At 46.6% G+C, this 20,000-nt stretch overlaps 1 protein-coding gene across 1 annotated transcript in view; it reads left to right on the plus strand.

Annotated features, from left to right (window-relative positions):
* fmn2a (formin 2a) overlaps positions 1–20,000 on the plus strand; it is a 110,358-nt gene that overhangs the window by 17,517 nt on the left and 72,841 nt on the right. Inside the window, exons 4-6 of the mRNA XM_062059113.1 lie at positions 443–583; positions 8,830–9,407; positions 15,794–15,935. Of these exons, the coding sequence (XP_061915097.1) occupies positions 443–583; positions 8,830–9,407; positions 15,794–15,935 (861 nt within the window). The remainder of the gene's footprint in view (positions 1–442; positions 584–8,829; positions 9,408–15,793; positions 15,936–20,000) is intronic.

Genomic DNA, 20,000 nt, shown 5'->3' on the forward strand with positions numbered 1-20,000 from the left:
CCATCACAGTCCTTCAGTCCTGTTAGGACCACCACAGTCCTTCAGTACTGTTAGGACCACCACAGTCATTCAGTACTGTTAGGACCACCACAGTCCTTCAGTACTGTTAGGACCACCACAGTCATTCAGTACTGTTAGGACCACCACAGTCATTCAGTACTGTTAGGACCATCACACTCCTTCAGTACTGTTAGGACCACCACACTCCTTCAGTACTGTTAAGACCACCACACTCCTTCAGTACTGTTAGGACCACCACAGTCAGTTCAAGTCCCATTTGGAGTGGAATTGGCAGAAATGGCAGCTAATGCTAACTAGCTAGCTGAGCTGTGACAGCAGCCAAGGCAAAACAAAGCGATGGCAGAAAGATGGATTGCTGATGAGTCTGATAGGTCAGACTTTGGCAAAGAATCTATTAAGTAAAGAAGGTGTTGTCCTGCAGGTGGAGCTGCTGTACACCTGGGCCACGGTGGGCCTGCCAGTGTCCTCACACCTGTGGGAGCTCTATGGGGGGAGAACCCTGCAGAACTCTACTTCACCTGTGCAGAACAAGACCGCTGCAGGAGCAAGACCTCACCTGCAGGTAGGTCACCTGCACACGACATGACAACCTCACCTGCAGACAGGTAGACCACACATGACATGACAACCTCACCTGCAGACAGGTAGACCACACATGAGAGGACAACCTCACCTGCAGACAGGTAGACCACACATGACATGACAACCTCACCTGCAGACAGGTAGACCACACATGACATGACAACCTCACCTGCAGACAGGTAGACCACACATGACATGGCAACCTCACCTGCAGACAGGTAGACCACACATGACATGACAACCTCACCTGCAGACAGGTAGACCACACATGACATGACAACCTCACCTGCAGACAGGTAGACCACACATGACATGACAACCTCACCTGCAGACAGGTAGACCACACATGACATGACAACCTCACCTGTAGACAGGTAGACCACACATGAGAAGAGAACCTCACCTGCAGACAGGTAGACCACACATGACATGACAACCTCACCTGCAGACAGGTAGACCACACATGACATGACAACCTCACCTGCAGACAGGTAGACCACACATGACATGACAACCTCACCTGCAGACAGGTAGACCACACATGACATGGCAACCTCACCTGCAGACAGGTAGACCACACATGAGAAGAGAACCTCACCTGCAGACAGGTAGACCACACATGACATGACAACCTCACCTGCAGACAGGTAGACCACACATGAGAGGACAACCTCACCTGCAGACAGGTAGACCACACATGACATGACAACCTCACCTGCAGACAGGTAGACCACACATGACATGACAACCTCACCTGCAGACAGGTAGACCACACATGAGAGGACAACCTCACCTGCAGACAGGTAGACCACACATGACATGACAACCTCACCTGCAGACAGGTAGACCACACATGACATGACAACCTCACCTGCAGACAGGTAGACCACACATGAGAGGACAACCTCACCTGCAGACAGGTAGACCACACATGACATGACAACCTCACCTGCAGACAGGTAGACCACACATGACATGACAACCTCACCTGCAGACAGGTAGACCACACATGACATGACAACCTCACCTGCAGACAGGTAGACCACACATGAGAAGAGAACCTCACCTGCAGACAGGTAGACCACACATGACATGACAACCTCACCTGCAGACAGGTAGACCACACATGACATGACAACCTCACCTGCAGACAGGTAGACCACACATGACATGACAACCTCACCTGCAGACAGGTAGACCACACATGACATGACAACCTCACCTGCAGACAGGTAGACCACACATGAGAGGACAACCTCACCTGCAGACAGGTAGACCACACATGACATGACAACCTCACCTGCAGACAGGTAGACCACACATGACATGACAACCTCACCTGCAGACAGGTAGACCACACATGACATGACAACCTCACCTGCAGACAGGTAGACCACACATGAGAAGAGAACCTCACCTGCAGACAGGTAGACCACACATGACATGACAACCTCACCTGCAGACAGGTAGACCACACATGAGAAGAGAACCTCACCTGCAGACAGGTAGACCACACATGACATGACAACCTCACCTGCAGACAGGTAGACCACACATGACATGACAACCTCACCTGCAGACAGGTAGACCACACATGAGAGGACAACCTCACCTGCAGACAGGTAGACCACACATGACATGACAACCTCACCTGCAGACAGGTAGACCACACATGACATGACAACCTCACCTGCAGACAGGTAGACCACACATGAGAGGACAACCTCACCTGCAGACAGGTAGACCACACATGACATGACAACCTCACCTGCAGACAGGTAGACCACACATGACATGACAACCTCACCTGCAGACAGGTAGACCACACATGAGAAGAGAACCTCACCTGCAGACAGGTAGACCACACATGACATGACAACCTCACCTGCAGACAGGTAGACCACACATGACATGACAACCTCACCTGTAGACAGGTAGACCACACATGACATGACAACCTCACCTGCAGACAGGTAGACCACACATGACATGACAACCTCACCTGCAGACAGGTAGACCACACATGAGAGGACAACCTCACCTGCAGACAGGTAGACCACACATGACATGACAACCTCACCTGCAGACAGGTAGACCACACATGAGAGGACAACCTCACCTGCAGACAGGTAGACCACACATGAGAGGACAACCTCACCTGCAGACAGGTAGACCACACATGAGAAGAGAACCTCACCTGCAGACAGGTAGACCACACATGACATGACAACCTCACCTGCAGACAGGTAGACCACACATGAGAGGACAACCTCACCTGCAGACAGGTAGACCACACATGACATGACAACCTCACCTGCAGACAGGTAGACCACACATGACATGACAACCTCACCTGCAGACAGGTAGACCACACATGACATGACAACCTCACCTGCAGACAGGTAGACCACACATGACATGACAACCTCACCTGCAGACAGGTAGACCACACATGAGAGGACAACCTCACCTGCAGACAGGTAGACCACACATGAGAAGAGAACCTCACCTGCAGACAGGTAGACCACACATGACATGACAACCTCACCTGCAGACAGGTAGACCACACATGAGAAGAGAACCTCACCTGCAGACAGGTAGACCACACATGACATGACAACCTCACCTGCAGACAGGTAGACCACACATGAGAGGACAACCTCACCTGCAGACAGGTAGACCACACATGATATGACAACCTCACCTGCAGACAGGTAGACCACACATGAGAGGACAACCTCACCTGCAGACAGGTAGACCACACATGTGAAGACAACCTCACCTGCAGACAGGTAGACCACACATGACATGACAACCTCACCTGCAGACAGGTAGACCACACATGACATGACAACCTCACCTGCAGACAGGTAGACCACACATGGCATGACAACCTCACCTGCAGACAGGTAGACCACACATGACATGACAACCTCACCTGCAGACAGGTAGACCACACATGAGAAGAGAACCTCACCTGCAGACAGGTAGACCACACATGAGAAGAGAACCTCACCTGCAGACAGGTAGACCACACATGACATGACAACCTCACCTGCAGACAGGTAGACCACACATGACATGACAACCTCACCTGCAGACAGGTAGACCACACATGACATGACAACCTCACCTGCAGACAGGTAGACCACACATGACATGACAACCTCACCTGCAGACAGGTAGACCACACATGACATGACAACCTCACCTGCAGACAGGTAGACCACACATGAGAAGAGAACCTCACCTGCAGACAGGTAGACCACACATGACATGACAACCTCACCTGCAGACAGGTAGACCACACATGAGAAGAGAACCTCACCTGCAGACAGGTAGACCACACATGACATGACAACCTCACCTGCAGACAGGTAGACCACACATGACATGACAACCTCACCTGCAGACAGGTAGACCACACATGAGAGGACAACCTCACCTGCAGACAGGTAGACCACACATGACATGACAACCTCACCTGCAGACAGGTAGACCACACATGACATGACAACCTCACCTGCAGACAGGTAGACCACACATGAGAGGACAACCTCACCTGCAGACAGGTAGACCACACATGACATGACAACCTCACCTGCAGACAGGTAGACCACACATGACATGACAACCTCACCTGCAGACAGGTAGACCACACATGAGAAGAGAACCTCACCTGCAGACAGGTAGACCACACATGACATGACAACCTCACCTGCAGACAGGTAGACCACACATGACATGACAACCTCACCTGTAGACAGGTAGACCACACATGACATGACAACCTCACCTGCAGACAGGTAGACCACACATGACATGACAACCTCACCTGCAGACAGGTAGACCACACATGAGAGGACAACCTCACCTGCAGACAGGTAGACCACACATGACATGACAACCTCACCTGCAGACAGGTAGACCACACATGAGAGGACAACCTCACCTGCAGACAGGTAGACCACACATGAGAGGACAACCTCACCTGCAGACAGGTAGACCACACATGAGAAGAGAACCTCACCTGCAGACAGGTAGACCACACATGACATGACAACCTCACCTGCAGACAGGTAGACCACACATGAGAGGACAACCTCACCTGCAGACAGGTAGACCACACATGACATGACAACCTCACCTGCAGACAGGTAGACCACACATGACATGACAACCTCACCTGCAGACAGGTAGACCACACATGACATGACAACCTCACCTGCAGACAGGTAGACCACACATGACATGACAACCTCACCTGCAGACAGGTAGACCACACATGAGAGGACAACCTCACCTGCAGACAGGTAGACCACACATGAGAAGAGAACCTCACCTGCAGACAGGTAGACCACACATGACATGACAACCTCACCTGCAGACAGGTAGACCACACATGAGAAGAGAACCTCACCTGCAGACAGGTAGACCACACATGACATGACAACCTCACCTGCAGACAGGTAGACCACACATGAGAGGACAACCTCACCTGCAGACAGGTAGACCACACATGATATGACAACCTCACCTGCAGACAGGTAGACCACACATGAGAGGACAACCTCACCTGCAGACAGGTAGACCACACATGTGAAGACAACCTCACCTGCAGACAGGTAGACCACACATGACATGACAACCTCACCTGCAGACAGGTAGACCACACATGACATGACAACCTCACCTGCAGACAGGTAGACCACACATGGCATGACAACCTCACCTGCAGACAGGTAGACCACACATGACATGACAACCTCACCTGCAGACAGGTAGACCACACATGAGAAGAGAACCTCACCTGCAGACAGGTAGACCACACATGAGAAGAGAACCTCACCTGCAGACAGGTAGACCACACATGACATGACAACCTCACCTGCAGACAGGTAGACCACACATGACATGACAACCTCACCTGCAGACAGGTAGACCACACATGACATGACAACCTCACCTGCAGACAGGTAGACCACACATGACATGACAACCTCACCTGCAGACAGGTAGACCACACATGACATGACAACCTCACCTGCAGACAGGTAGACCACACATGACATGACAACCTCACCTGCAGACAGGTAGACCACACATGACATGACAACCTCACCTGCAGACAGGTAGACCACACATGGCATGACAACCTCACCTGCAGACAGGTAGACCACACATGACATGACAACCTCACCTGCAGACAGGTAGACCACACATGAGAAGAGAACCTCACCTGCAGACAGGTAGACCACACATGAGAAGAGAACCTCACCTGCAGACAGGTAGACCACACATGACATGACAACCTCACCTGCAGACAGGTAGACCACACATGACATGACAACCTCACCTGCAGACAGGTAGACCACACATGAGAAGAGAACCTCACCTGCAGACAGGTAGACCACACATGACATGACAACCTCACCTGCAGACAGGTAGACCACACATGACATGACAACCTCACCTGCAGACAGGTAGACCACACATGAGAAGAGAACCTCACCTGCAGACAGGTAGACCACACATGACATGACAACCTCACCTGCAGACAGGTAGACCACACATGAGAAGAGAACCTCACCTGCAGACAGGTAGACCACACATGGCATGACAACCTCACCTGCAGACAGGTAGACCACACATGGCATGACAACCTCACCTGCAGACAGGTAGACCACACATGGCATGACAACCTCACCTGCAGACAGGTAGACCACACATGACATGACAACCTCACCTGCAGACAGGTAGACCACACATGAGAAGAGAACCTCACCTGCAGACAGGTAGACCACACATGACATGACAACCTCACCTGCAGACAGGTAGACCACACATGACATGACAACCTCACCTGCAGACAGGTAGACCACACATGACATGACAACCTCACCTGCAGACAGGTAGACCACACATGAGAGGACAACCTCACCTGCAGACAGGTAGACCACACATGACATGACAACCTCACCTGCAGACAGGTAGACCACACATGAGAGGACAACCTCACCTGCAGACAGGTAGACCACACATGACATGACAACTCCAAGATATAAACTATGATGATCGTGTTTGTGTTGCATTAATATCAAATGATTGTCAACTTGTGTCATTACACTTTAAATTCCCTCCTTCACGTCATTATTTACCGCTTGTCCCTTTCTGGACGTCATTATTTACTCATTTGCACACAAAAAAGGGACATATTCAAATAGCTTGAGAGTGCGATACACTTTTTGACCCACTAGAGGTCAGGCTTGTCTAGTTTGAAACAGACACACAACCTCCCTTCATTTTTACAACAACTATCACAAGTCCAGCATGACAGTAGTTTTGTACAAGCAGGTCTCATAGGTCCCATCATAATGTGTTATTTAAAATAAACATTCTCTGAATGCTGGAATGTAGAAGTTTAAAAGTGCCTTTTTTAGAGGAACACACACTTGTGTGTGTCTGTAGCTTTAATGCTAATGAGCTGGGTTTGTCTTTTGTTGTGACCTTTTATACTTTGTACAACTCTGCACTTGTTTAGCAAAGTAGATACTATCCATCACATACAACAAAGTAGATACTATCCATCACATACAACAAAGTAGATACTATCCATCACATACAACAAAGTAGATACTATCCATCACATACAACAAAGTAGACACTATCCATCACATACAGCAAAGTAGACACTATCCATCACATACAACAAAGTAGATACTATCCATCACATACAGCAAAGTAGATACTATCCATCACATACAGCAAAGTAGATACTATCCATCACATACAGAAAAGTAGATACTATCCATCACATACAGTAAAGTAGATACTATCCATCACATACAGCAAAGTAGATACTATCCATCACATACAGAAAAGTAGATACTATCCATTACATACAGAAAAGTAGATACTATCCATCACATACAGCAAAGTAGATACTATCTATCACATACAGCAAAGTGGATACTATCCACCACATACAGCAAAGTAGATACTATCTATCACATACAGCAAAGTGGATACTATCCATCACATACAGTAAAGTAGATACTATCCATCACATACAACAAAGTAGATACTATCCATCACATACAACAAAGTAGATACTATCCATCACATACAGTAAAGTAGATACTATCCATCACATACAACAAAGTAGATACTATCCATCACATACAGTAAAGTAGATACTATCCATCACATACAGCAAAGTAGATACTATCCATCAAAAAGTAGATACTATCCATCACATACAGCAAAGAAGATGCTATCAATCACATGCAACACTCAGTCTTTTCCTCTTCTGAGGCCCAAGGAGACTCACTGTCTCTGGGGACACATCTCTGGCTCTCCCCCTCATCCTGCTGGAGCCATGAGGTCTGATGGAGTCTAGACATGATGGACTTAGTGGTCCATGAGGTCTGATGGAGTCTAGACATGATGGCCTTAGTGGTCCATGAGGTCTGATGGAGTCTAGACATGATGGTTTTAGTTGTCCATGAGGTCTGATGGAGTTTAGACATGATGGCCTTAGTTGTCCATGAGGTCTGATGGAGTCTAGACATGATGGCCTTAGTGGTCCATGAGGTCTGATGGAGTCTAGTAATGATGGACTTAGTTGTCCATGAGGTCTGATGGAGTCTAGACATGATGGACTTAGTTGTCCATGAGGTCTGATGGAGTCTAGACATGATGGACTTAGTTGTCCATGAGGTCTGATGGAGTCTAGACATGATGGCCTTAGTGGTCCATGAGGTCTGATGGAGTCTAGACATGATGGACTTAGTTGTCCATGAGGTCTGATGGAGTCTAGACATGATGGACTTAGTTGTCCATGAGGTCTGATGGAGTCTAGACATGATGGCCTTAGTTGTCCATGAGGTCTGATGGAGTCTAGACATGATGGCCTTAGTGGTCCATGAGGTCTGATGGAGTCTAGACATGATGGACTTAGTTGTCCATGAGGTCTGATGGAGTCTAGACATGATGGACTTAGTGGTCCATGAGGTCTGATGGAGTCTAGACATGATGGACTTAGTTGTCCATGAGGTCTGATGGAGTCTAGACATGATGGACTTAGTGGTCCATGAGGTCTGATGGAGTCTAGACATGATGGACTTAGTTGTCCACCTCTTTCAGAGAGTCGATCTTACCTACTGCACGATGGTGGATGTGTGACGGTTTTGGAACATGAGTCTAAGAAGTCTTTTGCTTCCACAGAGCGATCCCAGCAGGTTGAAGTCCGCTCAGTCTTCCTCGGAGGATGAAGGCGGCTTCATATCCCAGCTGGAGAAGACCATCCAGGACCTCCGTGTGAAGGTGGCCGTCCTGCAGAGCCAGCAGGTTAGCGGGGGTCAGGAGGTGTTTGTCCAGACGTCACCAGTGAAGGAGAAGTGGGGAGCTGAGGTGGGATTCATCTGCACTTGTCAGCAGACTGGGACCCCTCCCCCACCACCCTTACCTGGGCTTGCACCTTGCCCTCCTCCGCCCCCACCACCCTTACCAGGGCTTGCACCTTGCCCCCCTCCACCCCCACCGCCACCGCCCCCTGGTTTCGCCGCTCCGCCCCCACCGCCCCCTCCACCCCCAGGTATGGGCCCCCCTCCGCCGCCCCCGCCCCCTGGAATGATGGGTCCCCCGCCTCCGCCAGCACCCCCAGGCCTTGGCCCCCCACCACCACCAGTGGGGCCCGTGCTCTCCAAGTCGGCGCAGGAAGCGGCCCCTGCCAAGGCCATGGTGGAGCCCCCCAAGCCAATGAAGCCGCTCTACTGGACGCGCATTCAGCTCCACGCTAAGAAGTAAGAACCTGCAGATAAACATCTCTCTTCTACACATTAGATAAACATCAGCCTGAGCCAGTAATGATGGCAACCTTGCGGAAAATGATGCAGGCCAGACTCTGTGACCACCATTTGTCTTCCTAAATAAGAGCAAGTGACTAGAATCCACTTAAAGGAGCAGTAGAGTGCAAAAAGGAGTTGCTCTATGTATTATCACTTATATCGCATTTATGACACCAAAAGACGGAATTATGTATCAATCTTACTGAGTCCTCACATTTCTCTCCAGTAGAGTCCTCACATTTCTCTCCAGTAGAGTCCTCACATTTCTCTCCAGTAGAGTCCTCACATTTCTCTCCAGTAGAGTCCTCACATTTCTCTCCAGTAGAGTCCTCACATTTCACTCCAGTAGAGTCCTCACATTTCACTCCAGTAGAGTCCTCACATTTCTCTCCAGTAGAGTCCTCACATTTCTCTCCAGTAGAGTCCTCACAGTTCTCTCCAGTAGAGTCATCACATTTCTCTCCAGTAGAGTCCTCACATTTCTCTCCAGTAGAGTCCTCACATTTCTCTCCAGTAGAGTCCTCACATTTCACTCCAGTAGAGTCCTCACATTTCTCTCCAGTAGAGTCCTCACATTTCACTCCAGTAGAGTCCTCACATTTCACTCCAGTAGAGTCCTCACATTTCACTCCAGTAGAGTCCTCACATTTCACTCCAGTAGAGTCCTCACATTTCTCCCCAGTAGAGTCCTCAAATTTCTCTCCAGTAGAGTCCTCACATTTCTCTCCAGTAGAGTCCTCACATTTCTCTCCAGTAGAGTCCTCACATTTAACTCCAGTAGAGTCCTCACATTTCACTCCAGTAGAGTCCTCACATTTCTCTCCAGTAGAGTCCTCACATTTCTCTCCAGTAGAGTCCTCACATTTCACTCCAGTAGAGTCCTCAAATTTCTCTCCAGTAGAGTCCTCACATTTCTCTCCAGTAGAGTCCTCACATTTCTCTCCAGTAGAGTCCTCACATTTCACTCCAGTAGAGTCCTCACATTTCACTCCAGTAGAGTCCTCACATTTCTCTCCAGTAGAGTCCTCACATTTCTCTCCAGTAGAGTCCTCACATTTCACTCCAGTAGAGTCCTCACATTTCTCTCCAGTAGAGTCCTCACATTTCTCTCCAGTAGAGTCCTCACATTTCACTCCAGTAGAGTCCTCACATTTCTCTGGAGTAGAGTCCTCACATTTCTCTGGAGTAGAGTCCTCACATTTCTCTCCAGTAGAGTCCTCACATTTCTCTCCAGTAGAGTCCTCACATTTCTCTCCAGTAGAGTCCTCACATTTCACTCCAGTAGAGTCCTCACATTTCACTCCAGTAGAGTCCTCACATTTCTCTCCAGTAGAGTCCTCACATTTCTCTCCAGTAGAGTCCTCACATTTCACTCCAGTAGAGTCCTCACATTTCTCTCCAGTAGAGTCCTCACATTTCTCTCCAGTAGAGTCCTCACATTTCACTCCAGTAGAGTCCTCACATTTCTCTGGAGTAGAGTCCTCACATTTCTCTGGAGTAGAGTCCTCACATTTCTCTCCAGTAGAGTCCTCACATTTCTCTCCAGTAGAGTCCACACATTTCACTCCAGTAGAGTCCTCACATTTCTCTGGAGTAGAGTCCACACATTTCTCTCCAGTAGAGTCCTCACATTTCTCTCCAGTAGAGTCCTCACATTTCTCTCCAGTAGAGTCCTCACATTTCTCTCCAGTAGAGTCCTCACATTTCACTCCAGTAGAGTCCTCACATTTCACTCCAGTAGAGTCCTCACATTTCTCTCCAGTAGAGTCCTCACATTTCTCTCCAGTAGAGTCCTCACATTTCTCTCCAGTAGAGTCCTCACATTTCTCTCCAGTAGAGTCCTCACATTTCACTCCAGTAGAGTCCTCACATTTCACTCCAGTAGAGTCCTCACATTTCACTCCAGTAGAGTCCTCACATTTCTCTCCAGTAGAGTCCTCACATTTCACTCCAGTAGAGTCCTCACATTTCACTCCAGTAGAGTCCTCACATTTCTCTCCAGTTGAGTCCTCACATTTAACTCCAGTAGAGTCCTCAGATTTCACTCCAGTAGAGTCCTCACATTTCTCTCCAGTAGAGTCCTCACATTTCTCTCCAGTAGAGTCCTCACATTTCTCTCCAGTAGAGTCCTCACATTTCTCTCCAGTAGAGTCCTCACATTTCACTCCAGTAGAGTCCTCACATTTCTCTCCAGTAGAGTCCTCACATTTCTCTCCAGTTGAGTCCTCACATTTCTCTCCAGTAGAGTCCTCATAATTCACTCCAGTAGAGTCCTCACATTTCTCTCCAGTAGAGTCCTCACATTTCTCTCCAGTAGAGTCCTCACATTTCTCTCCAGTAGAGTCCTCACATTTCACTCCAGTAGAGTCCTCACATTTCTCTCCAGTAGAGTCCTCACATTTCTCTCCAGTAGTCCTCACATTTCACTACAGTAGAGTCCTCACATTTCTCTCCAGTAGAGTCCTCACATTTCACTCCAGTAGAGTCCTCAGATTTCACTCCAGTAGAGTCCTCACATTTCTCTCCAGTAGAGTCCTCACATTTCACTCCAGTAGAGTCCTCACATTTCTCTCCAGTAGAGTCCTCACATTTCTCTCCAGTAGAGTCCTCACATTTCACTCCAGTAGAGTCCTCACATTTCTCTCCAGTAGAGTCCTCACATTTCTCTCCAGTAGAGTCCTCACATTTCTCTCCAGTAGAGTCCTCACATTTCTCTCCAGTAGAGTCCTCACATTTCTCTCCAGTAGAGTCCTCACATTTCACTCCAGTAGAGTCCTCACATTTCTCTCCAGTAGAGTCCTCACATTTCTCTCCAGTAGAGTCCTCACATTTCACTCCAGTAGAGTCCTCACATTTCTCTCCAGTAGAGTCCTCACATTTCACTCCAGTAGAGTCCTCACATTTCACTCCAGTAAAGTCCTCACATTTCACTCCAGTAGAGTCCTCACATTTCTCTCCAGTAGAGTCCTCACATTTCTCTCCAGTAGAGTCATCACATTTCTCTCCAGTAGAGTCCTCACATTTCTCTCCAGTAGAGTCATCACATTTCTCTCCAGTAGAGTCCTCACATTTCTCTCCAGTAGAGTCCTCACATTTCTCTCCAGTAGAGTCCACACATTTCTCTCCAGTAGAGTCCTCACATTTCTCTCCAGTAGAGTCCACACATTTCTCTCCAGTAGAGTCCACACATTTCTCTCCAGTAGAGTCCTCACATTTCACTCCAGTAGAGTCCTCAGATTTCACTCCAGTAGAGTCCTCACATTTCTCTCCAGTAGAGTCCTCACATTTCTCTCCAGTAGAGTCCTCACATTTCTCTCCAGTAGAGTCCTCACATTTCTCTCCAGTAGAGTCCTCACATTTCACTCCAGTAGAGTCCTCACATTTCTCTCCAGTAGAGTCCTCACATTTCTCTCCAGTAGAGTCCTCATATTTCTCTCCAGTAGAGTCCTCACAATTCACTCCAGTAGAGTCCTCACATTTCTCTCCAGTAGAGTCCTCACATTTCTCTCCAGTAGAGTCCTCACATTTCTCTCCAGTAGAGTCCTCACATTTCACTCCAGTAGTGTCCTCACATTTCTCTCCAGTAGAGTCCACACATTTCACTCCAGTAGAGTCCTCACATTTCTCTCCAGTAGAGTCCTCACATTTCTCTACAGTAGAGTCCTCAGATTTCTCTCCAGTAGAGTCTTTACATTTCTCTCCAGTAGAGTAATCACATTTCTCTCCAGTAGAGTCCTCACATTTCTCTCCAGTAGAGTCCTCACATTTCTCTCCAGTAGAGTCTTCACATTTCTCTCCAGTAGAGTCCTCACATTTCTCTCCAGTAGAGTCCTCACATTTCTCTCCAGTAGAGTCCACACATTTCTCTCCAGTAGAGTCCTCACATTTCACTCCAGTAGAGTCCTCACATTTCACTCCAGTAGAGTCCTCACATTTCTCTCCAGTAGAGTCCTCACATTTCTCTCCAGTAGAGTCCTCACATTTCACTCCAGTAGAGTCCTCACATTTCTCTCCAGTAGAGTCCTCACATTTCTCTCCAGTAGAGTCCTCACATTTCTCTCCAGTAGAGTCCTCACATTTCTCTCCAGTAGAGTCCTCACATTTCACTCCAGTAGAGTCCTCACATTTCTCTCCAGTAGAGTCCTCACATTTCTCTCCAGTAGAGTCCTCACATTTCTCTCCAGTAGAGTCCTCACATTTCACTCCAGTAGAGTCCTCACATTTCTCTGGAGTAGAGTCCTCACATTTCTCTCCAGTAGAGTCCTCACATTTATCTCCAGTAGAGTCCTCACATTTCTCTCCAGTAGAGTCCACACATTTCTCTCCAGTAGAGTCCTCACATTTCTCTCCAGTAGAGTCCTCACATTTCTCTCCAGTAGAGTCCTCACATTTCTCTCCAGTAGAGTCCTCACATTTCACTCCAGTAGAGTCCTCACATTTCACTCCAGTAGAGTCCTCACATTTCTCTGAAGAACAGTCCACACATTTCACTCCAGTAGAGTCCTCACATTTCACTCCAGTAGAGTCCTCACATTTCACTCCAGTAGAGTCCTCACATTTCTCTGGAGTAGAGTCCTCACATTTCTCTCCAGTAGAGTCCACACATTTCTCTCCAGTAGAGTCCTCACATTTCACTCCAGTAGAGTCCTCACATTTCACTCCAGTAGAGTCCTCACATTTCTCTCCAGTAGAGTCCTCACATTTCTCTGAAGAAGAGTCCACACATTTCACTCCAGTAGAGTCCTCACATTTCACTCCAGTAGAGTCCTCACATTTCTCTGAAGAACAGTCCACACATTTCACTCCAGTAGAGTCCTCACATTTCGCTCCAGTAGAGTCCTCACATTTCACTCCAGTAGAGTCCTCACATTTCTCTCCAGTAGAGTCCTCACATTTCTCTCCAGTAGAGTCCTCACATTTCACTCCAGTAGAGTCCTCACATTTCTCTCCAGTAGAGTCCTCACATTTCTCTCCAGTAGAGTCCTCACATTTCTCTCCAGTAGAGTCCTCATATTTCTCTCCAGTAGAGTCCTCACATTTCACTCCAGTAGAGTCCTCACATTTCTCTCCAGTAGAGTCCTCACATTTCTCTCCAGTAGAGTCCTCACATTTCTCTCCAGTAGAGTCCTCACAATTCACTCCAGTAGAGTCCTCACATTTCTCTCCAGTAGAGTCCTCACATTTCTCTCCAGTAGAGTCCTCACATTTCTCTCCAGTAGAGTCCTCACATTTCTCTCCAGTAGAGTCCTCACATTTCACTCCAGTAGAGTCCTCACATTTCACTCCAGTAGAGTCCTCACATTTCTCTCCAGTAGAGTCCTCACATTTCTCTCCAGTAGAGTCCTCACATTTCTCTCCAGTAGAGTCCTCACATTTCTCTCCAGTAGAGTCCTCACATTTCTCTCCAGTAGAGTCCTCACATTTCTCTCCAGTAGAGTCCTCACATTTCTCTCCAGTAGAGTCCTCACATTTCACTCCAGTAGAGTCCTCACATTTCTCTCCAGTAGAGTCCTCACATTTCTCTCCAGTAGAGTCCTCACATTTCTCTCCAGTAGAGTCCTCACATTTCACTCCAGTAGAGTCCTCACATTTCTCTCCAGTAGAGTCCTCACATTTCTCTCCAGTAGAGTCCTCACATTTCTCTCCAGTAGAGTCCTCACATTTCACTCCAGTAGAGTCCTCACATTTCTCTCCAGTAGAGTCCTCACATTTCTCTCCAGTAGAGTCCTCACATTTCACTCCAGTAGAGTCCTCACATTTCTCTCCAGTAGAGTCCTCACATTTCTCTCCAGTAGAGTCCTCACATTTCACTCCAGTAGAGTCCTCACATTTCTCTCCAGTAGAGTCCTCACATTTCACTCCAGTAGAGTACTCAGATTTCACTCCAGTAGAGTCCTCACATTTCACTCCAGTAGAGTCCTCACATTTCTCTCCAGTAGAGTCCTCACATTTCTCTCCAGTAGAGTCCTCACATTTCTCTCCAGTAGAGTCCTCACATTTCTCTCCAGTAGAGTCCTCACATTTCACTAAGCGTTTCCTGAAGATACAATACTATTGTTGGTGTGAGTTTAGAGTAGTCAGTGTACAGCTTGTATAGCAACATACAGTAGATTATAAAATGAGTCCCCACACAGACATGATTGTCTAATAATAAATTGTATCCCATCAATAGTCTAAGATGGTGGTAGTGTTTGGCTGCATGAGTGCTGCCAGAACTTGAGAGCTGTGGTTCACTTGCATTGTCAAATATGTCCCCGTTCATTTCTATGGTTTTGTCCTGTGAGAAGATGTGAATGCTTTAGAAGGACACAATGCTAAACACCACTCGTGTGCTCCTGTAGACCAGCCGGCTCTCTGGTGTGGGAGCAGATCCAGGAGCCGACCGTGGACTTTGAAGAATTTGTGGAACTCTTCTCCAAAAGTGCTGTGAAAGAAAGGAAAAAGCCCATTTCAGACACAATCAGCAAATCCAAAGCCAAGCAGGTATGTGGTTTTTCTTCTTGTCTCATTGTGTTATGTGGGGTACCTCAGGGCTCTCATCTGGTCCCACTTCATGTGTTATGTGGGGTACCTCAGGGCTCTCATCTGGTCCCACTTCATGTGTTATGTGGGGTACCTCAGGGCTCTCATCTTGTCCCACTTAATGTCTCATTGTGTTATGTGGGGTACCTCAGGGCTCTCATCTTGTCCCACTTCATGTGTTATGTGGGGTACCTCAGGGCTCTCATCTTGTCCCACTTAATGTCTCATTGTGTTATGTGGGGTACCTCAGGGCTCTCATCGTGTCCCACTTCATGTGTTATGTGGGGTACCTCAGGGCTCTCATCTTGTCCCACTTCATGTGTTATGTGGGGTACCTCAGGGCTCTCATCTTGTCCCACTTCATGTGTTATGTGGGGTACCTCAGGGCTCTCATCTTGTCCCACTTCATGTGTTATGTGGGGTACCTCAGGGCTCTCATCTGGTCCCACTTCATGTGTTATGTGGGGTACCTCAGGGCTCTCATCTTGTCCCACTTCATGTCTCATTGTGTTATGTGGGGTACCTCAGGGCTCCCATCTGGTCCCACTTCATGTGTTATGTGGGGTACCTCAGGGCTCTCATCTGGTCCCACTTCATGTGTTATGTGGGGTACCTCAGGGCTCTCATCTTGTCCCACTTAATGTCTCATTGTGTTATGTGGGGTACCTCAGGGCTCTCATCTTGTCCCACTTCATGTGTTATGTGGGGTACCTCAGGGCTCTCATCTGGTCCCACTTCATGTGTTATGTGGGGTACCTCAGGGCTCTCATCTGGTCCCACTTCATGTGTTATGTGGGGTACCTCAGGGCTCTCATCTGGTCCCACTTCATGTGTTATGTGGGGTACCTCAGGGCTCTCATCTTGTCCCACTTCATGTCTCATTTTGTTATGTGGGGTACCTCAGGGCTCCCATCTGGTCCCACTTCATGTGTTATGTGGGGTACCTCAGGGCTCTCATCTTGTCCCACTTCATGTCTCATTGTGTTATGTGGGGTACCTCAGGGCTCCCATCTGGTCCCACTTCATGTGTTATGTGGGGTACCTCAGTTCTCTCATCTTGTCCCACTTCATGTCTCATTGTGTTATGTGGGGTACCTCAGGGCTCTCATCTGGTCCCACTTCATGTCTCATTGTGTTATGTGAAAAAATGATGTTCTATTACATGTATATTGTAGCGATTGTTTACTATTCACTATTCGGGGCTTCTGTTGCCGGGTAAATAGTGAACACTGCTAATGACACAACGGCTAATATTCGCAATATTTTCACCACGACAATCAAATAGAGCACCTTTTAGCAGAACAACTTTTGCTTGCACTTCTTCTTTAGCTCCTGCCTCATCAATGACACATCTCTACCTTGGTGAGCCTTTGGCGTGAGCGTGGTCAACAAAACCGAGAACACGAACTTTATCATGTTTTTTTATTTTAACTGAAATTAAAGCAGCACTAATTAACAAATATTTTAACTTTTGGAATGATACATGGACTTATAGTTGAATGACACCTGAAGGGGTCTGCATCCCCACTTTGGGGGGTTTAAGATCTCCTACGTGCAATTACTGCTAATTTGGCCCAAGCCCTGAAATGACCAAAGAAACGAAAAGTTTTGTCTGATGAAAGGACAGTCAGGATCAACATTGCCCAGGCTGAGCTCAAAGACGGGAGATTTCAGGACTTGTGTCTGTTCCTGCTAAACTAGTAAGTGACTTTCAATGCTCAAATTAAAATGCTAATGCTAATGTTAGCTATCGGAAATGTGTGTGGTAGCATTAAATAGCCACCACACTACTTCCTTCCAATAAACTCTCCCGCCGGTCTTTCTTCGCTTCGGACCCGACTATGATAGTAAAACCGGAAGCAATTAGTGCGATACAAGAGTGGATTTGCTGCTGTTATCAGTTGAAGTGTAATCCATCACTAGTTTTATGTTAGAAGGCTGAGTTGTTGTATTTGACATGTGCATCCTCTTATTGTGCTGCCGCCATCTCTCACTGCTCTCAGCCTTGGCCAGGACGCGTCACGTCAGCCCATCTTTCATCTTCTCAACGTTTGTCCATTTCAAGTGTTTCAATAATAAATAACAAACATCACATTGTAGCCCCTCTCCCCAGAGGGATGGTGGCCCTACAGCCAATGTGCTTCTCAGTAATGCAAATAGTTTCATGGGAACGGGCGACTTTCAACATGAGGCCAACTTCTAAAAATGTAGTAAAGTTGAACTCGTACTTCAACATTTATTGCCAACTTTGTACGTGCCAGAGATCATCTGCTTTTCCTTTTCTTTTTTTTTAATGATTTTTCAAGAAGGTCTAAGAACATTTAAGTGGACTTGGAATGACTTCAAGCTTCACTCACAACATCAGCCACAAACATCAAAAATAAACACGAGTGTAATATTGATTTTAATACCTAACTTTGTCCAGGATATACTTGAAGGATGATGTTAACTCCATATAGATTGTCACAAAATAGACAATTCAGGCCAACATTTGTCATAATTTGGCCACAGTTTGATTTAAAGTGATTTTTTGTGTGTTTTGAATTGATAACTGGAGGGTTGAAATGACACAAGAAAGTGTCAGAAAGACTTCAAGTACATTTATAACCCATTTAAGTGGTTATCTAATATGAAATATTCTTCCTCTCATAGTAATAGTTGTATCACACACCTCTGACTTTCATCTGGAAAAATGTTGTTTCCCACTCATAATGTATGTGGTGTCCAAAGTGCAGCCTGGTGGCCATTTGTGGCTTCTAGCTCTATTTTATATAATAGTTTAGTTTATATATAATAGTGAACATACTAGACAACTTGTCTTTTAGTAGTAAGTAAACAAACAAAGACTCCTAATTATGCAGTAACATATTGTGTCATTTATACACCTATTATTTTGTACACATTATGAGGGACAAACTGTAAAAAATGATTATTAATCCACTTGTTCATTTACTGTTAATATCTGCTTACTTTCTGTTTGAACATGTTCTATCTACACTTCTGTTCAAATGTAATAATCACTTATTCTTCTCTTCTTTGATACTTGACATTAGTTTTGGATGATACCACACATTTAGGTATGGATGTGATACCAAGTAGTTACAGGATCATACATTGGTCATATTCAAAGTCCCCATGTGTCCAGGGACATATTTACTGACTTTATAAAGAATAACAAATATGACAAAATATTTTGTGCTAACAAATATTGATGTGATCATTGTAGTGTCAATTGTACACAGCTCTTGTACTTGTTATCGTCACAGTCGATATTTGTATAGATCCACCCATTTGTTTACATTGAGAAGCGTAGGAGTGTATCCTCCTACGGTGTGCAGTGAAGCATGTTTAGTTATTCCTCGTCCTGCAGTGATAATGGTACTTGTAAGAAACTTACTTTATTTGTCACCACGGAGGCCAGGATTAGTGATTTAGAAGCAGCTAAAACACTGTGGAGGAGCGTTAGCCGCTAGCTAGTTATGTTCAAAAGCAGCGCGTGCAGAGCAGCACTTGGGTGTTTATAGCTCCACCTTTTATTGTTAGTTTTATTTTATTTATTTATTTTATTTTTTATTGTTTGTTGTTGTCCTGTCCAGCTTCTCAGACAAATCATATAGTAGATGTAGATGTAGATGTAGATGTAGATGTAGAGGTAGATGTAGATGTAGATGTAGAGGTAGATGTAGAGGTAGATGTAGATGTAGATGTAGATGTAGATGTAGAGGTAGATGTAGATGTAGAGGTAGATGTAGATGTAGATGTAGATGTAGATGCCCATATCTGCTGTACACATTGACTTTACAGAAGAGAAGTGTAGGATACTTCTCTCGTTGTCTTATTTGTAATGTATTTATATTATTGTTTGGTGCAGCCGGGCCGGAGCAGGAGGGGATAGAAAGAGAAGAAAAGGATGACAGAGGAGGGAATTGTGGGGACAAGAGGGGGATTAGACAGAGAGACAACAACAACAACAGCAAACATAACAACAACAACAACAACAATAGAGCAACATCATCAAATATGATA

Source organism: Entelurus aequoreus, linkage group LG09, assembly GCF_033978785.1.
Source record: "Entelurus aequoreus isolate RoL-2023_Sb linkage group LG09, RoL_Eaeq_v1.1, whole genome shotgun sequence".
NCBI classification, from domain to species: Eukaryota; Metazoa; Chordata; class Actinopteri; order Syngnathiformes; family Syngnathidae; genus Entelurus; species Entelurus aequoreus.